Source organism: Lycorma delicatula, chromosome 3, assembly GCF_047948215.1.
Source record: "Lycorma delicatula isolate Av1 chromosome 3, ASM4794821v1, whole genome shotgun sequence".
NCBI classification, from domain to species: domain Eukaryota; kingdom Metazoa; phylum Arthropoda; class Insecta; order Hemiptera; family Fulgoridae; genus Lycorma; species Lycorma delicatula.
The window spans coordinates 21,316,331-21,340,289 of record NC_134457.1 but is presented as its reverse complement, the minus strand read 5'-3'; the positions used below and the strand labels follow the sequence as shown (position 1 = coordinate 21,340,289).

The following is a 23,959-nucleotide window of genomic DNA, read 5'->3' as shown; positions in this document are numbered from 1 at the left end:
ACACGAATGCGGAATAGGCTAAACTTCGACCTGTGGGGAGCCGTCTGTCAGTTTGCGCGGTACCCTTTCATCTTTCTTCTTTTAGTTTAGCTTCTGTTAATTACCGTTCAGATATTACTTCAGAGGATGATATGTTTGAGTGTAAATGAAGTGTAGTCTTGTATAGTATCGGTTCGACGTGTGAATGACCTGAGATGTGTGGTTAATTGAAACCCAACCACCAAAGAACACTGGTATCCACGATCTAGTATTCAAATCCATGTAAGAATAACTGACTTTAACGCCGGAACTCTCGACTTCCAAGTCAGCTGATTTGGGAAGACGCATTCACCACTAGACTAACCCGGAGGGTTAGTTTGCATGGTGCATAGATTTCACGGTAACCCAATTTCTCATTAATATGGCCTAGTCGTTCTTTAGATATTCCTAACTGATTAGCGATGCGTTGCAATGTGATTCGCAGGTCAGTTTGAAGCAATTCGTCCATCTCCTTCCTATGTTTTTCATCAGTTACAGAAACTGGTCATCTTCATATTCGCGAAACTTCAACGCCCACGTATTAACAGTTTTACTACCGTAAACCGCTTCTAAACGGTGATAAATATTAGGTTTGAAATTTTCTGCTTTAAAAGGTCTATCACCGGACGCTGTTTTGACCGTGGTGACATATTTGTCGTACTCGACTCCATTTTAACTGCTACTGAAAACAAAACTGTAAACTGATTTCAACGCATTATCGAAGGTTTGTAGAGGGGGATTTTAGGTATCATGTGCTGTCACACCCAACTTGACAATACCTTTTTTCTCCATGTAGCACACTAGTGTACAAAATTTATTAGCCGAGCCTCGTATTAATTGGACCGCTTGTTAAAGCGGGTACAACATTATAAATAATACAGACTTATATAATTTGTTAGTCGGGAAAACTAAATAATTAATAAGGTGCACCCATACGTAACACAGATGAAGCTTTGCTCAACTTTGTGCAATTAATTAAATATATGCTCCCATTATTAATATTCTACCACTGGTTTTTTTATCTGCGTAAATAAAACGTAATCTTCTTATTTAGTGCAACGTATATTAATTACGGTACGGTGAATTTAACTATATTTCTGCTCTTTAAATTTGTTGGGCGGTAATAATCTTTGTAATTATTTTAAAAGTGAATTCATTCTTATTCTATTATTTTATAATTATCTTTCGGTCTGGTACATAAGTAAAATAATTTTTTTTTTGTAATTAAAAGTTAGTTGGCCTGCTCGACTATACTTGTTTACGAGTTGCTGGCCGTCCCGTTACATTTTTTTTTTTTAACATGAATAAACGTTCCGGTATCTTTTTTAAGAACATTTCATCAAGAAGAGCAATTTGTAAAGTACGTAAAACAAAACTAAAAAGATCATATTTAAGAAAACACGTAGGAGTTTACGAAACTGGAATTATACCAGCACAAACCCAAGCTGATTTTGAAATCACTGAATGTTTCGATTCCACGGAAGAGTCGAGCTGTTCAGAAAAAGGTTCAAAGATTGCAAATAGCAAGAAAAATCAGTCAATGGCATTCCCATCAATTTCCATATCTCCTCCGTCATCTATGTCACTTCTAAAAATTTAACCCAGTCGTTTCTGCAATACATGAATAAGATTTGTCTGTAAAGAGAGTTAATAAAATTGGTAATTTAGTGGCAGAAATTATTTTCAAAGATTTACAGCACCTGTCTATTGTAGAAGATGAGGAAGGGTTTAAAATATTGTTACAAGAACTCGAGCCGCGCTTCACCTTTCTGAGCAGGAAAAAAATAATGAATTCAACTATCCCAAACATTTATAAAAACGCATAATCAATTGTTGAATATGTATTAGACAAAATTTCTTATTTCTCAATAACAACGGCCATTTGTACATCAAGAAATACGGCTTCTTTTCTGACCGTAATTAGTCATTTTTTGAACTAAGATGGGGTGAGTTAATGTCCTTCATTTTATGTACAACACAATTGCAGGAAACTCATACAGGACAGTATTTGGTCAGAAAATTAAAAGAGGTTTTCCACGAACATAATAATAAATATTGGTAATACAATTGTGACAGGAACTTCGGACAGGGGCGAATACCAAATATGCCATAAACATTTTAGGTTTACGTAACCTTCTGTGTGTTGCTCATAAGTTTAATCTAGTAGTAAATGATACGATTTCACAATGTGATGGCTACCAGGTTTAATTAAAACATGTAGAAATATTTTATCACATTTCAGGCATAGTGTAGTAGCAGCTGATAAATTAATAACACGGGTATCACCCTGGGCGTTTAAGAGCGGGTTTTTTTTAAAAATTTTTTATACACTTTTTGGTTCTTTCCCCTTTTTGTTTAGAATTTTTTATTTTAGTAATTTTAATGGTTATTTTAATTATTTATTTTTTGATTTTCTTTTCAAAAATTATTTAATGTTTATTATTTTATTTTATTTTTTAATTAGGTTTTCTATATTTGGGTTTCATTTGTGGTTACCTAACTTTTGACCCAACAACTATAATTTTACAAAGAAACTGAATAATTATTTTCACAACAATAATAAATTAATTTGCTTGCTTCCCCTGAAATTTTCTTCCAAAAAATATATGTTTATTAAGGCTTGATAAAGGGATATAGGAGGCTGCAGTTTTAGAAATTTTCAAATGACATGTTACTATGTCAGATTTAATGAAAGAAGAATTGGAAGAACTTGTTCAATAAAAAGTACCAGAAAGACAGGCAGTGATGGTTTGTTTCAGCAAAGCTGTGTACAAAGAGTTAGAACCTATCATTGATACCTTGCGTAATAAGAGACAAGAAAATGATAAACAAAAACACTCGTTTCACACTCAAAAGAAAATTTCACAACATGAAAAACACAGTTCGCACATTTAACTGTTAAGTGCAGATAGACCACATGATGATTACAATTACCGTCTTGTGTAATGATTTTGGTTTTTTAGTTGCTGCCCACATTGTAGAACTTTATTACTTGCAATAAAGAACATGTTGGGCATAATGATTAGGATCAAACTTTGTAACTTTTCCAAATATAGGGAAAGAAGTTTGTCAATGAAACAAGGCAAGCTGAGTAGTATAGTTGTGTTAGAAACACATGTAACACTGAAATGCTATGTCATATTATGCTAAGCGATAAATAATACCCTGGCATTTGTTTATTTTAGAAATGTTAATTACCTTACAGTGATACTTACACAACATTTAATTGTGCTTTTTGCATCCATCAGATAATATATTTCAGTAATTGACTTTGTTTAACTTGGCCCGTTGGTATATTAAAAAAATTATAATAAATATTTAAACCGCTTACCAACAGTTATAATATATGATGTCCAAGTGCTTTCAGAAAGTAATATCCTTCATCAGGAACACACTAAGTTATTATGTATGTAATAATAAATAAAACTTCACATATTCTATATATAATATTTTTTTGTATATATCACAATTGATAGTCATATGTGTTAAAATTATGCCAACGTAGTACTTGCTGTCCATATAGTAGTCTCAATTATTATGTATAGTTTGGGGGAGGGTATCAGTTGGCCAACCTAAAAGTTAAAATAAGTATTCAATATTTGTTTCAATAAAGTGTTAATCAAATTTTTTTTGCACATTTATCAATTTGTTATTATTTAAATATATATGAAATTTTTCCAAAATATTAAGTTTTGTATATATTATCAGAATAATGAAGTTAAAAAAATTGTCTGGGTTGCAATTATGATTTTCATTTTGATAAAAATTTAGTGTTTAGTAAAATTTGATTTTTTTATGTAACTTTTATTTATATGTTCTTTGATGCTGATTGAAAATGAACGATTAATCATGCCGACATATTTTATATTGCAATCTGTACATATTAAACTACATACCCTGTTTATTTAGATGAAATTTATCATTGTTTTTTATTGCTTTCAAAAGATCTCTACATTTTTATTATTTTATTGTTAATCATCTAAGCAGCTTTAATCCAAGTAATTTAAACATTTTGCTGAACTTCCTATAATTCCGATTTAAGCATATTCATTACTGTTTATATGATTGGTTAACTTTATTTTATCTTTTCTGTATATTTTGTACTTTATTTTAGTATATAATTTATTTATTAATATTCATTATATCTATTGATTGTAGCGATGTATTTAATATCAATTCATTTTTTAAATTTATATTGTTATTGTTTAAATATTTTAATGCTTTATAAATTAATGTATTAAATGTAGCAATTTTATGATTCCAAGGATGAAATGAGTAATTTTGGATTATTATATCTTGTTTGGTAGGTTTCCTAAAAAATGTCAATATCTAATTTATTATAATTTTTAGGTACAAAAACTTTATGTACAGTTTTCTTGAGTTAACTCAGATTCTATGTAGTTATTTAATGAATTAATTTCATTATTTTGTTTTCTTCATCATTGTATTATTGGTTATATATGATTAATATGTCGTCTATGTATCTCTTATATAATAAAATTTGATGTTTTTTATAAATGTTATGTAAATTATTATTTTCTAAGTCGTTCATGAAGATTTTAGCTAATATAAACGAGAGTGCTGAACCCATACTAAGACTAAGAGCTTTCTATGTTGATGATATTTATTATTATTGAATTTGAAGTAGTTATATTTGATGCATAATTTTTATAATTTTATTACTTTCTGTACTATGTTGTCTATCTTTAATTTTGTTAATTTTTGTTACTTTTATGCTATTAGTTATATCAATTGTTTTGTTGGTATTGATATTAGTGAACAATCTTTTATATCTATTGTTATGAGTTTAGTTGTGTTGTTTATGTAAAATTTTATTAATTATAACTACTAATTCATATTCATTTTTTTAATTAATTTATTATTGATTATGATGCATTCTTTTAAAGTGTTAGATAAAATTTTACTTAGTAGATATGTGGGTGAATTAATACAATTTATTAGAGGTCTCATTGGCATTTCTATTTTATGAATTTTTGGTAGTGGTTTTAAAATAAAGGCTTTAGTATTTAGTTGATTTAACATTTTCTGTAGTGTATTCATTCTTGAAAATGTATTTATATTTTTAAAGTTGTAAATAATATATTTTATGATTTTGTTTGTCAGATCGTTAATTTCAATTTTTTAAATGTAGAAATTAAATTAAAAGAAAATAATTCATTTATAATCAAATCTAACCAAACATACACTGCTGTTATAATCTATAACACTTCCAGTACAACCCCATTTAACTGGACCCCATTCAACCAGACTTCCGGATTATCTGGACCAATATAAGAAAAGGTATTTTTAATTTTTTTAAATAACATATGTACTATAATACAGTAGTATGTATTAAATTATTGTTTTTTTAAAAATATAAATTAAATAAAGAAATACAGTAGAAGGCCTCTTGTATAATGTATTCATTTTATTGGCAGTTAGTTTGTATCACAGTTTTTATGTACTGTAGTACGTATTAAAAGTATCTACATATTCAGTTTTAGATTACTCTAGCAGTGTTTACTGTAAATATTTATTTTTCCTGAGAATAGAGTTGTCTGACAATATTTTTGTACGGTAATTATAATGACTTATCCTCCCAAAATGTTTCTTTATAAATATAACCATCCTGCCATAATATTATCGCTCATTCTAATAATAGGGCAATATAATGCTAATGATAGAATCATTGTAATAAGGATAAAATCAAAACCTAAACCGACAACGATTGTTAACGTCTATATGCCTACAAGCGCCCATGATGATGATGAGGTAGAGTGTGTATACGAAGAGATTGATGAAGCAATTAAACACGTAAAAGGAGATGAAAATTTAATAATAGTTGGAGATTGGAATGCAAGCATTGGAGAAGGCAAGGAAGGAAATATAGTGGGTGAATACGGGCTGGGCAAAAGGAATGAAAGAGGGGACCGACTTATAGAGTTTTGCACGAAGTATAATTTAGTAATTGCCAACACCCAATTTAAAAATCATAATAGAAGAATATACACTTGGAAAAAGCCAGACGATACTGCAAGGTATCAGATAGATTATATCATGGTTAAGCAAAGATTTAGAAATCAACTCGTTGACTGCAAAACTTACCCTGGAGCAGACATTGATAGCGACCATAATTTGGTGATAATGAAATGTAGATTGGGGTTTAAAAACCTGAAGAAAAGGTGTCAGATGAATCGGTGGAATTTAGAGAAGCTTGAGGAAGAGGAGGTAAAGAAGATTTTTGAGGAGGACATCGCAAGAGGTCTGAGTAAAAAAGATAAGGTAGAAAATGTAGAAGAAGAATGGGAGAATGTTAAAAAGGAAATTCTTAAATCAGCAGAAGCAAACTTAGGCGGAATAAAGAGAACTGGTAGAAAACCTTGGGTTTCAGACGATATATTGCAGCTGATGGATGAACGTAGAAAATATAAGAATGCTAGTGATGAAGAAAGTAAAAGGAACTATCGGCAATTAAGAAATGCTATAAACAGGAAGTGCAAACTGGTGAAAGAAGAGTGGATTAAAGAAAAGTGTTCAGAAGTGGAAAGAGAAATGAACATTGGTAAAATAGACGGAGCATACAGGAAAGTTAAGGAAAATTTTGGGGTACATAAATTAAAATGTAATAATGTGTTAAACAAAGATGGTACACCAATATATAATACGAAAGGTAAAGTCGATAGATGGGTGGAATATATTGAAGAGTTATACGGAGGAAATGAATTAGAAAATGGTGTTATAGAGGAAGAAGAGGAAGTTGAGGAGGATGAAATGGGAGAAACAATACTGAGATCTGAATTTAAGAGAGCATTAAAAGATTTAAATGGCAGAAAGGCTCCTGGAATAGACGGAATACCTGTAGAATTACTGCGCAGTGCAGGTGAGGAAGCGATTGATAGATTATACAAACTGGTGTGTAATATTTATGAAAATGGGGAATTTCCATCAGACTTCAAAAAAAGTGTTATAGTTATGATTCCAAAGAAAGCAGGGGCAGATAAATGTGAAGAATACAGAACAATTAGTTTAACTAGTCATGCATCAAAAATCTTAACTAGAATTTTATACAGAAGAATTGAGAGGAGAGTGGAAGAAGTGTTAGGAGAAGACCAATTTGGTTTCAGGAAAAGTATAGGGACAAGGGAAGCAATTTTAGGCCTCAGATTAATAGTAGAAGGAAGATTAAAGAAAAACAAACCAACACACTTGGCGTTTATAGACCTAGAAAAGGCTTTCGATAACGTAGACTGGAATAAAATGTTCAGCATTTAAAAAAAATTAGGGTTCAAATACAGAGATAGAAGAACAATTGCTAACATATACAGGAACCAAACAGCAACAATAACAATTGAAGAACATAAGAAAGAAGCTGTAATAAGAAAGGGAGTCCGACAAGGATGTTCCCTATCGCCGTTACTTTTTAATCTTTACATGGAACTAGCAGTTAATGATGTTAAAGAACAATTTAGATTCGGAGTAACAGTACAAGGTGAAAAGATAAAGATGCTACGATTTGCTGATGATATAGTAATTCTAGCCGAGAGTAAAAAGGATTTAGAAGAAACAATGAACGGCATAGATGAAGTCCTACGCAAAAACTATCGCATGAAAATAAACAAGAACAAAACAAAAGTAATGAAATGTAGTAGAAATAACAAAGATGGACCACTGAATGTGAAAATAGGAGGAGAAAAGATTATGGAGGTAGAAGAATTTTGTTATTTGGGAAGTAAAATTACTAAAGATGGACGAAGCAGGAGCGATATAAAATGCTGAATAGCACAAGCTAAACGAGCCTTCAGTAAGAAATATAATTTGTTTACATCAAAAATGAATTTAAATGTCAGGAAAAGATTTTTGAAAGTGTATGTTTGGAGTGTCGCTTTATATGGAAGTGAAACTTGGACAATCGGAGTATCTGAGAAGAAAAGATTAGAAGCTTTTGAAATGTGGTGCTATACGTGAATGTTAAAAATCAGATGGGTGGATAAAGTGACAAATGAAGAGGTATTGCGGCAAATAGATGAAGAAAGTAGCATTTGGAAAAATATAGTTAAAAGAAGAGACAGACTTATAGGCCACATACTAAGGCATCCTGGAATAGTCGCTTTAATATTGGAAGGACAGGTAGAAGGGAAAAATTGTGTAGGCAGGCCACGTTTGGAGTATGTAAAACAAATTGTTGGGGATGTAGGATGTAGAGGGTATACTGAAATGAAATGACTAGCACTAGATAGGGAATCTTGGAGAGCTGCATCAAACCAGTCAAATGACTGAAGACAAAAAAAAAAAAAAAATAATGCTAATGACCGGATGTATAAGCCTACACACACTGTCCTATTGTATTTTAGTAAACTTTTATTCAGAAAAGTAGCACAGTACCAGTATTCATTGAACGTTGTAATTATAAGGTTTAGTTTGCTGCAGTAGTGATCATGATTGAAATTTTGCTTCTGCATGGTGTAATTTAGTGTAATGTCACTAAAAGAAAGAAAGTAGTAATTTTTATGGGATAAAAAATTATTGCGCTATTTTGTATAGATTAGGGGATCTCTAAAGTAGATTTGTGATGAATTGAGTGTAGGAAACCAGTTTCGCACTGGAAAAAAGAAAAACGATATTGAAAGATTTCTGTTTGAAAATGGTGGCTAAAAATAGTTTAGGCAACATGATGAATATCAGAATGGCCAAAAAATAGTCTATTTATATAGTAAAAAAAAATAGTTTATTTATGTGGTTTACCGACAAGAAGTAGTATAGGCTTCCTATATCAGCTGCCTTTTACAATCGAAGGCTTTAATTTTAAATGACAAATTAGGTGATGATCTGTCATTCACAGCAAGTTCTTAGTGTCTTCCTGATTATGGAAATTACTTTTTGAAAGCCCTTGGACATGTTACATTATAATTGTTGATAAGCGGTTTATTTATTTGTTGTAAATTCAATAACATTTCATTAACCAAATTTATTTTAAATTCTGCTGTTATATTAAATTATTTTTTATTGTGTTACAGAGTATGGATGCACAAACTGGTAACTCATTTTTGGAAGAAGATCCATTGTCCTTGCCGATTAAAAAAGAAAACTTGCATGAAACAGAGCAAAGAAAATATTTGTTTGTACATCATGCCAAGACAGCTGATGAACCGACAACATTTAAGCAAGTAAGCTATTTTCTATTTTATCATGGTTTAAGTTAGAAATTTAAAACCTAGTTATTATAAGAATTTTCAATTTTTCTATTCCTCATGATATTTGTATTTACTGTTTATGACCCACATATGATTCAGCATTCATGTCTGAGATGTGATATTTTGATTTATAGTGTAAAAACCAGTTATTAATGGAATATAAGGAGGTAAGTAGCTTTGATGAACAGATAGCCTCTAGCATTTTACGTAGATAATCATTTTTTATAACAATATGTAAAAAAGAGAATACAGTGAGCTGATGCGTCATGCTATAAACAAAGCTGTCCAAACATTATTCATTTTATTCCCAGATTCAACATTGTTTAAAAAGGTAGTAATAATACAGCACAAAGCTTTGTTGTAGTTTTTGATATCCTCATTCTAGGTCACTGCATTTTTGTTTTCAAACAAGATTGATGATTTTTTTTATGTTTGCACCAGATACCTTTATCTTTTGCCAAATCATCTAGATTGTGCTTAGGTGCAAACATTTTTCTATTGATAGAATAATTAATGCTAATGCTACAATATATATGTGTTCTGGCACTATTAAGTCTGATAATATACTGAAAGATGCCAGTTCATACTACTATTGAAACATTCACACAGATGAGTTATTTCTCTGAAAATCAGTTATTTTATGACCGTAACAAAATAGATGTTTTGGAGATCTTTAATTCTGTGTAGCATTGTAATAAATGAATGGAGGCTCTCTTATACTTAGGAGGCTTTTTCCCTCTTTACAGTCTGAAAACAGTACAGACTTTCTTCTCTTGAATACTTGTATAAAAGGTAATAGGTCTATTTGTACAAAAATATAAAAGAGAGTAGCAGAAAATTCGGCAGAAGGAAATTCTTATGTATGATTAAGTGTTAAGTGCAGACAGACCAGGTAGTGAATTCAATTCAGTGATATTAATCTCTTGGTCTGCAGTCAAGCAATTCTTTCCGCAGAGGATGAGATGAGTGTTCTGTAGCATGTGTGAAAAATGCCATGCCTGACTGGGATTTGAACCCAGGACCTCCGGGTGAAAGGCCGAGATGCTACCACTCACGCCATGGAGGGCTGCTCATCAGAAAAATCTGTAATTTGTTTATTAATGGTTGATAATGGTGTACGGGAGGCTAAAGTTTTACAAGTTTTCACATCACTTGTTAATATGTCAGATTAATGAAAAAGGGATGAGCTTGTAGATGAAATAAGGCACGCTGAGTAGTATACTTTTATTAAAAACAGAATATAATATTGAAATGTCATGTTTTATTATGCTGATCGTTCAGTATTAATGCTGGCATTTATCAGTCCAAAATGGTTGTGAGGAAGTTATAACAAGGGTCAGGTTAGGGCACCGCCTTTTGATTCATCTACTCCTAATAGCTCATGGAAGACTGCTTTATATTATGTTATTGTTAATTTTTTTTTATTCTGTAATAATTAACTTATCTTCGGTACAACTAAATTGTCTTCCATTAATACTTACAAAATGTGTAGTAATCTCTGTTTATTTAAGCATCATAGTCTATATACCCAGTGAAAACTTTTCTTTTGCCAAAAATTGTATTTTTGTAGGTAATTATAAACAATGACCTCTACTGTTATTGGCTATTAATGTATATATTTTTGAAATTTAGAAATAAGTGTTCATAATGTTATGCCATAAAACGGTGCTTTTCACATGCTGTTTGTTATAAACATATATTATTTTTATAGTAAGTCATTTCCATATATAACTGACACAGATTGGTGCTTTGGAACGTGCTCTGATCCATAACATATTTTGAAATATCTTTAACATTATAGTTAGACCCAAGGTCATAACTTCATCAAATGTTAAATTTTAGTAACATTTCATTATCCTCGCTTATTTTAAGTTCCACTAATGTTATAAAATATTATTTTTACTCTATATTTTTTGCAGAGTATGGATGCACAATTTGGGAATTCATTTATGGAAGAAGATCTATTGTCCTTGCCTATTAAAAAAGATGACATTCATGAAACAAAGCAAACAGAATATTTGTTTGTACCTCTTGCCAAAACAGATAATGAACTGTCAATATTTAAACAAGTAAGCTTTTTTCTATTTTAACTTTGTTGGAAGTTAAAAATGTAAAACCTACTTATTTTAAGAATTATGGTTGTTTCTATTATTCAAGATACTTTTATTTACTGTTATGGCTTATGTAATTTTTGCATTCATGTTTAACATGAGATATTTTGATTTTTATTGTAAAAAAAAGCTATTAGTAGAGTTTGGAGAGGTAAATAACTTTGATCAACAGATTGTCTCTACCATTTTACCATACAATGTTTTTTACTACAATATGGACAAAGAAAGTACAGTGAGCTGATGCCTTATCCTATACGCAAAGCTTGCTATATGTTATTCTATACCCAGATTCAACATTGTTTACAAAGGTAGTACTAAAGCAGTATAATAATATCCTTGCTTTTATGTACGAGAATTTTTATTATAGTTTTCAATACTACTCATTCTAAGTCACTGAATTTTTGTTCTCAAACAAGATTGATGTGTTTCTTTATGTTTCCATTGGTTAACTGTGTGTCTGTTACCAAACCATTTAGATTGTGCTTAGGCACAAAGATTTTTCTGTTGATCTATTAACTAATGCCAATGGCTACAAGTTTTCTCTGTTCTGATGCTATCATGTATGATTACATACTGAACGATTTCAGTTGAATATTATTATAGCACTCACACAGGTGAGTTATTTCTGTGAAAATCAATTTATTTTATGATAAAAAAATAGATGTTTTTCAGGCGCTATGAATGTAATTATTATTTATACATTATATTTGTTGCAGAGTATGGATACACAAATTGGTAGTTCATTTTTGGATGAAGATCCATTATCCTCCAGTATTAAAAAAGAAATCAAACATGAAACAGAGCAAAGAGAATATTTGTTTGTACCTGTTGCCATGACAGATGATAAATTGACAACATCTAGACAAGTAAGATATTTTCATTTACTCTTTAATGGTTTACCTAATATTTAGCATTCATGTTTAACACTAGATATTTTGATTAAAAGGATAAAAAATGATAACAAACAGTATGTGAAATGATATAACAGTATGTGGAGGATTGTAGCTGACGTGACACGAGTTACAAGTCACTCCTGAAAACTCATGGCTTTTGAAAAATAAATTCTGTGCAAGGTTTGTGCTGTTTATGTCTCACAGCCGTAACAAATTTATATCATAACAAACTGTTTATCTCCCAAGAGACAGCGTGTTGTATTATTGCTGTTGAAATATCCATAAAACACGGAAACTAATAAATGTAAGAAACATATTTCTTAATACCTTTACTATTGGTTTTGATAAGACCCATGAGGCTACATTTCCAGGATCTATACTTCACATACAGTTGTTATTATGGTATTTATGAGGTTTGTGAGGGAATTATCAGAAGTATACTTTTCTATTTTGTCACAAAATTAAATTACATCCTTGGGCTGAAATTTGTTAAAAAAAAAAATTATCTATAAATCTATTACCAAAAATCTATTGCTTATCTTATCTATTATCTATAAATTATTCCTAAGCAGGTTATAAATTTCATTACAAACTTGTGGTATGAATCTGAATATACGCTATTTAGAAACATTATAACATTTCTTAAGAAATGTGTAACTCACTCCTATAGATAAATAATGTACAATTTTTTTAAGATTTATTTCAGCAGACATTCATGGCACTTACATTTTTGTGCATCAGAATGGTTTAAAAAGAAATTAGAATTCATTGTTTGAAATTTTCATTGTCAATTTATATATTTTTGGATCTTCAGTATATACTTCTTTCATTATTAACATGACTCACCCGTCCAGCACTAAACCTGTTTTCTTATTTTAATTTCATTAAATCCTTCCAGTGGATTAAAATCTAATTGAAATTATAAAATGATCTTATTACGCTTCTCTGTGTTTGATTTTATGTCAAGAAATTTAATAACCAATATCTTAATCTAAGGATGAGTTTGGAAAATATCTACATTTACTGCCGGATTTCTATATTCAGTTAATGTTAACAGAACTAAACTGAAGTAATTTTTTTTATATTTGTTTTTTATTTTGCCATTATTAGATTATTTTTTGTCAGACCAGTTTTAGTTTCTATACATATAGCACATAGGAAATTGTGTTACATTTTTTTTCTTATTAACTGCTTATACTAATAAAATTTTATTTTTGCTGCTGACAAAAGAAACATATTGTTCTTATTTAAATATGAAGATAATTTAATATTAAGTAAAAATTGTCAATTTGTAGTTGGCATTATTAAAATTAACAAAGTATCTGAATAGATTTTAACTTAAAAATTACATTATTTTTTTTAGGATCTTAGTGAAGAAGCTATCAATGATTGGAGGAAAGAAGTACTGAAAGTAGTTTACAGACATCAAAATGTGTGGTTTGCAGTAAATTAAAATATAACTGTTTACGTGATAATGTCATTGGTAAAGAATGATTTCAACAATTTTTCTTATAAAGAAAAATACTTGCAAATTTCAGAAAAAACAGTAATAGAAAGAAACATCATAACTTCTCATCTTCCTATTCACACATGTGTTATTTGTCAGGAGTCTTTTACACAGAGTTCAACTTTAGAGTCCCTAGAGTACTTATCAGAGTCATTAGAGTACTTATCTATTCATGTTGTTAAAAAAATTTAACAAGAAATATTTGTAAAAAAACGTATAGTCGATGCAGTAATTTAAAACCATTCTCTCTATTCATACTGGAAAGAAAAAATTCACTTGCAATTTTTATAAAAAAACGTTTAATCAAAGTTTTAATTTAAAAAGACATCTCTGTATTCATACTGGTGAAAAGAAATTCATTTGTAATTTTTGTAAAAAAATGTTTAATACAAGCAGTAGTTTAAAAAGACTACTTTCTATTCATACTGGTAAAAAGAAGTTCACTTGTAATTTTTGTAAAAAAAAACGTTTAATCAAAGCAATAGTTTAAAAAAATATCTGTCTACTCATACTGGTGAGAAAAAGTGTACTTGTAGTTTTTGTAAAAAGACTTTTAATCAAAGCTGTAATTTAAAAACACATCTCTCTATTCATACTGGTGAAAAGAAGTTCACTTTTAATTTTTGTAAAAAAACTTCTAATCAAAACTGTAGTTTAAAAAGATGTCTCACTATTCATACTGTTGAGATTAAATTCATTTGTAATTTTTGTTAAAAAACTTTTAATCACAGCAGTAATTTCAAATGACATCTTTATATTCATACTGGTGAAAAGAAATTCACTTTTAATATTTGTAACAAAACATTATTCAAGGGCGCAATCTAAAAACACATTTCTCTATTCATAATTGTTAGAAAAATTTCATATGTAACTTTTATCTAAAAACCTTTACACAAAAGTCATATTAGGTTGACAGAGTGGCATTAATTGTCGCTGTTTCCTGTAGGGTCTTTTGCAGTTGTGGCTTTTTTTTTTTTTTTTACATAATTGTGTTCTCTGTTCAAAACTAATTTGTTTATATACAGGATCATTTGGGATCATTTGCATATTTGTTATAAGCATAGATTATTTTTATAGCAAGTCATTTCCATACATAACCGACACAGGTTGGTGCTTTGGAACATGCTCTGATCCACAATATGTCTTAAAGTATCTTTGACATTACAGTTAGGCCGAAGCTCTTGACTCATCAGATATTAAGTTTCAGTAATATTTTATTAACCACCCTTACTTTAAGACACACATTATTATTACTTTATATTTTTTGCAGAGTATGGATGCACAAACTAGTGGTTCATTTTTGAAAGAAAATCCATTATCCTTGTCCATTAAAAAAGAAAACATGCTTGAAGCAGGGCAACAAGCATATTTATTTGTACATCTTGCCAAGACAGCGGATAATATTTAAACAATTAAGCTATTTTCTTCTTTATCTTGGTTTAAGTTAAAAACATAAAACCTAGTTTTTGTAAGAATTCTCAATTATTCTACTCATAATGATATTTTTATTTACTGTTTATAATAACATATCATTTAGCATTCATGTCTGACATGATATATTTTGATTTATATGGTAAAACACATTTATTAGTGGAGTATAGAGGGGTAAATAACTTTGTTTAACAGATTGCATCTAACATTTTACGGTAGATAAACATTTTGTACAACAATACATAAAAAATAAAATACAGTGAGCAGATGCCTCATGCCTTAAACAAAGGTGACTAAATATGCATTTTATACCCACATTTAACATTGTTTACAAAGATGTTTTAAAAGAGTACAAAGCTATCCTTGCCTTTACGAAGCATGTTCAGTTACAAGAAACTTTGTTGTAGGTTTCAATAATCCTTATTCTATGTCACTGCATTTTTGTTTCCAAACAAGGTTGATTTGTTTCTTTATATTTATACCAGCAACCTGTTTCTTTTACCAAACCATTTAGATTGTGCTTCAGTGCAAACATTTTTCTATTGATCTATTAATTTACTGTAATATTAATTATAATAGTATTAATTTATTGTAGGTATTGGCCCTACAATATTTCCCTTATCTAGCACTATCATGTGTGATTATATACTTAAAGGTTCCAGTTGAATATTATTATAAAAGTACTCACACGGATGAATTATTTCAATGAAAATCAATTTATTTAACATTGTAAGAAAAATAGATATATTTTTTATAAATGTTAATTATATAAAGATAAATTATTATTATTACTTTATGTTTTGCTGCAGAGTATGGATGCACAAACTGATAGTTCATTTTTTGATGAAGATCCATTATCTTCCAGTATTAAAAAAGAAATCAAGCATGAAACAGAGCGAACAGAACATTTGATTGCTCCTGTTGTTATGACAGATGATAAACTGAGAACATGTAGACAAGTAAGATATTTTCATTTACTGTTTGATGGTTTACCTAATATTTAGCATTCAAGTTTAACACTAGATATTTTGATTAAAAGCTTTAAAAAAAGTGATACAAAATTATATGTGAAATGATAAAACAGTATATGTAGGATTGTAGTCGACAAGTCACAAGTCACTTCTGAAAAGTCATGGCTTTTGATAAAGAATAAACATTTTGTGCGAGGTTTTATTGTTTCTTGTTTTGTGTTCTTGTTTCTTTGTTTGTGTTTTCTTGTTTCTTTCTTCATAGTACCAAAATATACTGTTCCTCATCACTCAACAAACCTACTGAAATGCAGCTGATATATTCTTGCAAGTAAATTTATAATCTATTCACAGAAACCAGTTTTATAATGAACATTGTGTCCTCAGAGAAAACTACTTCATTGTGTCTCTTATGGTACTGTAAATGTGGCATAGCCATAACAAATTCTGTAACATAACAAATTGTTTAACTCTCAACAGACAGCATGTTGTATTATTGCTGTTGAAATATCCATAAAACATAGAAATGAATAAACGTAAGAAATATACTCCTTAATACCATTCCTCTTGGTCGTTGATAACAGTCATGAGGCTACTCTTCTAGGATCTATACGTCATGTATAGTTTTTAGTAGGGTATTTATGAGTTTTAAAAATTTATTTAAATTTATTTATAAAGAGATGCTTTCATCATTACTAGAAAATTTGATCAATAGTGACTGTTGAAGAAAAATAAGTAACTAATAATCAATACTCATAATCAACTAATTTTTTCTAAATGATGTGTTATTGAATTTGGATCTCAGGTGTTAATTACATGCTAAGATGCTACTGTACTGTTTTATCACATTGTTTGGCCAAAATTGTACAAGAGTTTTTCCCAAACCTTGACAAAATAAACTGTAACATTGATATTACAATAAATCCACAATTGACCTGAAGTGATGTTCACTATGTAACACCAAATGTCAGTGTTAATTAATTTCGTTATGTTTGAAAAGATCTAAAGTTTGTTGCTCATAGTGTTCTCTTAAAATCAGAAAACATTTAGGAATCTTTTAAATACATAAATTATTCCTCAGCAGGTTATAAATTGCATTAAAAGCTTGTGGTATGAATCTGAATATATGTGATTTAGAAACTTGATAACATTTCTCAAGAAATCTGTAGCTCACTCTTGTAGATAAATAACAAACAAATATTTCAAGTTTTATCTCAGCAGACATTGCTTTTCTCATGGCACTCTCATTTTTTTGTATGAGAATGGATTAAAAAGAAATTAAAATTTTTTTGTTTGACATTTTCATGATAAATTAATATAATTTAGGATCTTCAGTATATAATTCTTTCATTATTAACTTGACTCACCCGTCCAGTACTAAACGTGTTTTCTTATTTATCATATCATTAAATTCTTCAAGTGGATTAAAATCTAATAAAAATTATAAAATGATATTGTGCTTTGATATATAACAAGATATTGTGTTACATTTTTTTCATATTAACTGCTTATGCTAATAAAATTTTATTTTTGCTTAAAAAACAAACATTTTGTGCTTACTTAAATATAAAGATAATTTAATATTAAATATAAATTATCAATTTTAGTTGCCATTATCAAAATTAACAAAGTATCTGAATAGATTTTAACTTAAAAATTACATTATTTTTTTTTAGGATCTTAGTGAAGAAGCTATCAATGACGTGGAGGAAAGAAGTACTGAAAGTAGTTTACAGACATCAAAATGTGTGGCTTGCAGAAAATTAAAATATAACTGTATATGTGATAATGTCATCGGTAAAGAATGTGATGATTTCAACAATTTTTCTTATAAAGAAAAATGCTTGCAAATTTCAGAAAAAACAATAAAAGAAGGAAACATCATAACATCTAATCTTCCTATTCACGCATGTGTTATTTGTCAGAAGTCTTTCACACAGAGATCTACTTTAGAGTCCCACTTATCTATTCATGTTATTAAAAAAAATTTAACAAAAAATATTTGTAAAAAAACCTATAGTCGACGCAGTAATTTAAAAGCCATTCTCTCTATTCATACTGGAGAGAAAAAATTCACTTGTAATTTTTGCAAAAAAACATTTAGGCTCAAGGGTAATTTAAAAACACATCTCTCTATTCATACTGAAGAAAAAAAATTCACTTGCAATTTTTGTAAAAAAACGTTTAATCAAAGTTGTAATTTAAAAAGACATCTCTGTATTCATACTGGTGAAAAGAAATTCACTTGTAATTTTTGTAAAAAAACGTTTAATACAAGCAGTAGTTTAAAAAGACATCTCTCTATTCATACTGGTGAGAAAAATTTCACTTGTAGTTTTTGTAAAAAAACATTTAATGCAAGCAGTAATTTAAAAGCACATCTCACTATTCATACTGGTGAAAAGAAATTCACTTGTAATTTTTGTAAAAAAACATTTGCGCTCAATTGTAATTTAAAAAGACATCTCAATATTCATACTGGTGAGAAAAAATTTGCATGTAATTTTTGTAAAAAAACATTTAGGCTCAAGGGTAATTTAAAAACACATCTCTCTATTCATACTGTTAAGAAAAACTTCACTTGTAATTTTTGTAACAAAACATTTAGCCTCAAGGGTAATTTAAAAACACATCTCTCTATTCATACTGGAGAAAAAAAATTCACTTGCAATTTTTGTAAAAATACTTTTAGTCAAAGCTCTAGTTTAAAAAGACATCTATCTATTCATACTGGAAAGAAAAACTTCACTTGTAATTTTTGTAACAAAACATTTAGCCTCAAGGGTAATTTAAAAACACATCTCTCTATTCATACTGGAAAGAAAAACTTCACTTGTAATTTTTGTAACAAAACATTTAGCCTCAAGGGTAATTTAAAAACACATCTCTCTATTCATACTGGAGAAAAAAAATTCACTTGCAATTTTTGTAAAAATACTTTTAGTCAAAGCTCTAGTTTAAAAAGACATCTATCTATTCATACTGGAAAGAAAAACTTCACTTGTAATTTTTGTAACAAAACATTTAGCCTCAAGGGTAATTTAAAAACACATCTCTCTATTCATACTGGAAAGAAAAACTTCACTTGTAATTTTTGTAACAAAACATTTAGCCTCAAGGGTAATTTAAAAACACATCTGTCTATTCATACTGGAGAAAAAAAATTCACTTGCAATTTTTGTAAAAATACTTTTAGACATAGCTGTAGTTTAAAAAGACATCTATCTATTCATACTTGAGAGAAAAAATTTACTTGTAATTTTTGTAAAAAAAAGTTTAATGATAGTAGTTTAAAAACACATCTCACTATTCATACTGGTTAAAAGATTTTTGTAAAAAAACATTTAATCAAAGCAGTAATTTAAAACCTCATCTCTCTAATCATACTGGTAAGAAAAAATTCACATGTAATTTTTGTAAGAAAACCTTTAGGCTCAAGTGTAGTTTAAAAAGCCATCTCTCTATTCACACCGGTGAGAAGATATTCACCTGTAATTTTTGTAAAAAACTTTTAAATCAAAGCAGTAGTTTGAAAGCAATCACTGTATTCATGCTGATGAGATAAAATTCATTTGTAATTTTTGTAAGCAAACATTTAGACTCATGGTTAATTTAAAAAGAATCTGTATTCGTACTGGTGAGAAAAAAATTCACTTTCAATATCTGTAACATCGTAACATTTAATAAAGGGAGTAATGTAAAAACACATTTCTTTAAACATAATGGTTAGAAAAATTTCACATGTAACTTTTGTATAAAAACTTTTACATAAAAGTCAAATTAGGTTGACCAAGTGGTATAAATTGTTCCTGTTTGCTATATGGTCAGTTATATACAGTTTGTGGCTGTTTTTTTTTTTTTGACATAATTGTGTTCTCTGTTCAAAACTAATTAGTTTATAAATAAGATCATTTGCATAATTTATGTACAATTCTATTAACAAAGCTTTGTAAAAATTTATATATTACATGATGAAATATTCTGATTTAATCCTTTATATCATTATTTTCCTTTATTTCCCGTTGTCTTTAAACTTATTTAGTCTTTGGAGGCCAAAATTGAGAATACATTAATTGTTATTGAAAAATACCATCTTGAGACCACATCTACCATTTTTTCGATATCCTGCCATTTTTCCATCAACAGCACAAACCCTACGCTGTAATAGAACTTTATGGTTTCTGTGGCCATGGTTTTCACAGTCCTTTTTTGAAGCTAATTTAATATCATTCAGGGAGTTGTTGCTGAGACTGAAACATATGATACACTGATGGTGTTGGGTCAGGCTAAATGGTGGCTGAATCAAAACCTCCCAGTCATGTTCTTTCAATTGTTGACAGGTTGTTAAAGATTTATCAGCGCTGTGTATGATATCCTTTATGTTAACCAATTAAGAAACTTTGTAGCTGCAATCTGACTAATTGTCGACAGTACAGGTCTGTTTCTATCATGCTGCCTGATGGCAGCAGGTTGTGTTGCACAATGTCCTTCCAGTCTTGCCAAACACACAGCATAATCTTTGCCATCAGTGTTGGCTTTGCCATAGACTCTGGAGTTTCTCCTAGTTTTAATCACAGTCTTTTTTCACACATTGTTGTCTTAGTTTATCCACTTTTCATCACTAATGATCATCCAGCTTCAGAAATGGCTCAATTTCATTACGTTTCAGTAGAGATTCGCAGGTAGAAATTCGATCCAGTAAAGTTTCCTCAGTTGGATCAGGTGGCAACCAAACGTCGAGCTCCTTTTTATAACCAGCTTTCTCTGAATGGTCCATTGCAAGGACCATCCTGGACATCACAATTTCCACAAAAAATATGACTGAAAAATCTTTTGGCTATTGCTTTTGATTACATATCTTGCCCATAAACAGCACAAGTTTCTTCACAGGCCTACCCAGCATTTGTGTGTATATCAGAATAAAATTGTAAAATGTTAATCAGTTTGGCAGAAATTTCCATTCATCTTCACAGCATAGTACCTTACATCCAAGTATAAGAATTCCAACATTTTTTGCACATCTACTAGCTTCAACTGCCAGCTGTCAAACAACGTTCAGTCTGCCCTACTGCGACTCATATACCCTGAGATTTGGGAGACTAAATTGTCCAGTGCCCAAAACACTCAGTAATTTTTAGACTAACTTAATTTTTAGAGTAACTTAAAGTTACTAATTTTTAGTAACTTATCAACGTCCAAAAATCACTAATGAAGATTAATACTAGTTTTTCTTACAACATAAATGTGCACTAAGAAAGAATTCTTTGAAATTCCAAGTTTAAATGTTCAAATTGAGCAACAATGAAATCTAATATTTTTTGAATTTCTCTGTAACATATTTACTTGATTCTTCGTTTGTCTGTAATCATGTGAATATCAAACTGATATTCAATTAGCTGATATCAAGCCGACGGGGTATGGTGTGGCAGCTCAACAAATACAGCCACTACCATTATTACTGTATGTGTGATGCGATTGGCTGCACCAGCCTCTGCGTACTTGACTAAAAAACAAAATTAAAATAAAATGGTGCGATGGGAAACACAAGTAACCAAGATGCGTGGTGAAAATGCGACAAGGATGATACCCAGTAACAATTACTAATGGATGATAATAAATTTTACATAAGTTAGATAACTTACCTAGTAAAGCCAGTAAAATTCTGCTTACCGAGATTTTTGTTCTCATAAGACTTAGTATTCAGAAGAAAATTAAGCGGAACATTGATGTAAGTAAAATAATTATTCGACATTAACATTTTAAAATACAGAACATGAGGTGGATTGTAACTTCCTGCACCTTTGACTGATTATAACTGTTTACGCCGTTGGCATAAAGTGGTTTTATTCCAATGAATTCAAGGTTATGGTAGAGTCTTGTAGTTTACAGGCTTGGTAATTTATTTTGCTTTTTTGTAAGGCTTATCTACGTGTATTTTTAAATAGGTTATTTGGATTTATTTTCGATATCAATTTCTCTCAGGCTCGTCTGAGTATTGCATCATCGTATTGGCTTATTTATATCACGCATTATTTCATTGCTGTTTAGTCATAATGTATATATTAGGCTTAGTGTTTTTTTATTCTCAACCAATTTCAATATTGTCATAGTTTCTAGAAGTATATTTTTCTTTGTCTGCCCTGATGTCATTTCTTCAACTTGCGTATTCAGAAATTATTTTTATCAGTCTTACGTAATTCCTTAGTGGACTGCTCGCTTAAATTATTTTTGTTATGTCTTCGTTCCCGAATTCCACACCGTTTCTCTAATTGTTCTCATACTAACACTAAGACACTACTCTTGTTGTCACACATTTCAGACGCCCAGTCTTGCTCAACCTCGAAGCGGCACATTCTCACCACTGTATTCCTGATACATCACGGCGGACTACGCCCAGGAATTTACTGTATGTATTCGTTTTACCTTCATTCGTGAGTTCCTCTCTTACAAATATAAGGTTGTCATTGTTCAGCTGCAACCTATTTTACGTGCTCAATTAATTTCAATGCGATTATATTGTAATTAACTCTTTATTTTTATGTTTACTTATCACAATTTGATTATTGTTATTAACTCTTTTTGTATTAGAATATCATTGTGGCCTTTTTTCTACACTAAACTAGAATTACATGTATTAATTATTTAACGTTAAGTTTGTTGATGTTCTTAATTCAGAAAAAGCCAGTGCCAATTAAGATTTATTGTAATTCGTTTAGCTAAGTTAATGACATCCGTTCATTACTATTTGTCACATTATAGTATATGTCAGTAGTACATCTGTTTGCCAGTTACATTTTTCTATTGATATTATGTTTTTCTAAATTTACAATTAAAATTAAGGTGTTTCATGTTCTCTTGTTTTTCAGACTTTGTCAAAAATGTATATTGTCAAAATCTGTATTTAAAAGTGTATATTCATGTATTTTTTTTTTTTTTTTTTCATTTAACATCATTGTTCATATGCTGATTTCAGTTGATATTCTAATGTATCATTAAATTATGTTATTTTCATAATTTCTTTTTAGTTTTTAAGGTTATGATTTAACATAAGTTCATTTGTTCTTTCTCATTAAAGTCCAATTTCTTTTGGCAAATACGAGCTGTGTTTTTTGTTAACTTTACCCAACAATAACAAAGAATGAAATGGCATCAACAACCTGCATTCAGATTTTCAGAAAATTTTCAAAAAATCGGTTAATTTATTTTAAGATATAAAGGAAAATAACTCATGAAAAAAAATTAATAGTTATTACCCTCCCACATCCCAAAATGAAATTTCAAAAACCATAATGAAAGTAACATACTAAAGTAATTGAATTCCTACATTTAGAAAACCAGTTGTAATTGAAGGCTAAACGTAGGCTCACTCAATTGACGTGAAATAAAAACTTATTCTATATACTCTCAAGGTCAATGGAAGACGCATGTTCAGGCAAGTTGACTCTCAATGCAGTTGTTAGTAGTAGTCAGACGAGAGAAATGTGAACCCCAATATAGAAGGTTCAGTGCATGTTTTGGTAGAAGCTTGGTTTCACAAATTGGAAATCATCCAAAAGTTTCAGTTAGTGTAAGACCGTGGATCATGTAAATGATGCAATCATTCACTGCCAGTTCTGAAAGGTCAATTAGGCGAGCTAGTTATAAACTGTAAATTCCTCGTTCCACAGCTCATGACATCGTTCGTAAGCTCCATTTACAAGTATACAAATTACTTCATATTAAACCAAGTGATCACTGCCTACAATATCAGTTTGATGCAGTCAATCTTTCATACATGTGGGAAAGTTAACAGACAACTGTTGAATTTGGAAAATGATAGGGACATATGAAAGTCTGTCTG

At 29.8% G+C, this 23,959-nt stretch overlaps 1 protein-coding gene across 1 annotated transcript in view; it reads left to right on the top strand.

Moving 5' to 3' along the window:
• The window catches only part of LOC142320813 (uncharacterized), a 33,084-nt gene extending 10,106 nt beyond the window's left edge, over positions 1-22,978 (top strand). Inside the window, exons 4-8 of the mRNA XM_075358791.1 lie at positions 9,033-9,182; positions 11,129-11,278; positions 12,037-12,186; positions 15,961-16,110; positions 17,796-22,978. Of these exons, the coding sequence (XP_075214906.1) occupies positions 9,033-9,182; positions 11,129-11,278; positions 12,037-12,186; positions 15,961-16,110; positions 17,796-19,358 (2,163 nt within the window). The 3' untranslated portion in view covers positions 19,359-22,978. The remainder of the gene's footprint in view (positions 1-9,032; positions 9,183-11,128; positions 11,279-12,036; positions 12,187-15,960; positions 16,111-17,795) is intronic.
• Positions 22,979-23,959: the final 981 nt, after the last annotated feature.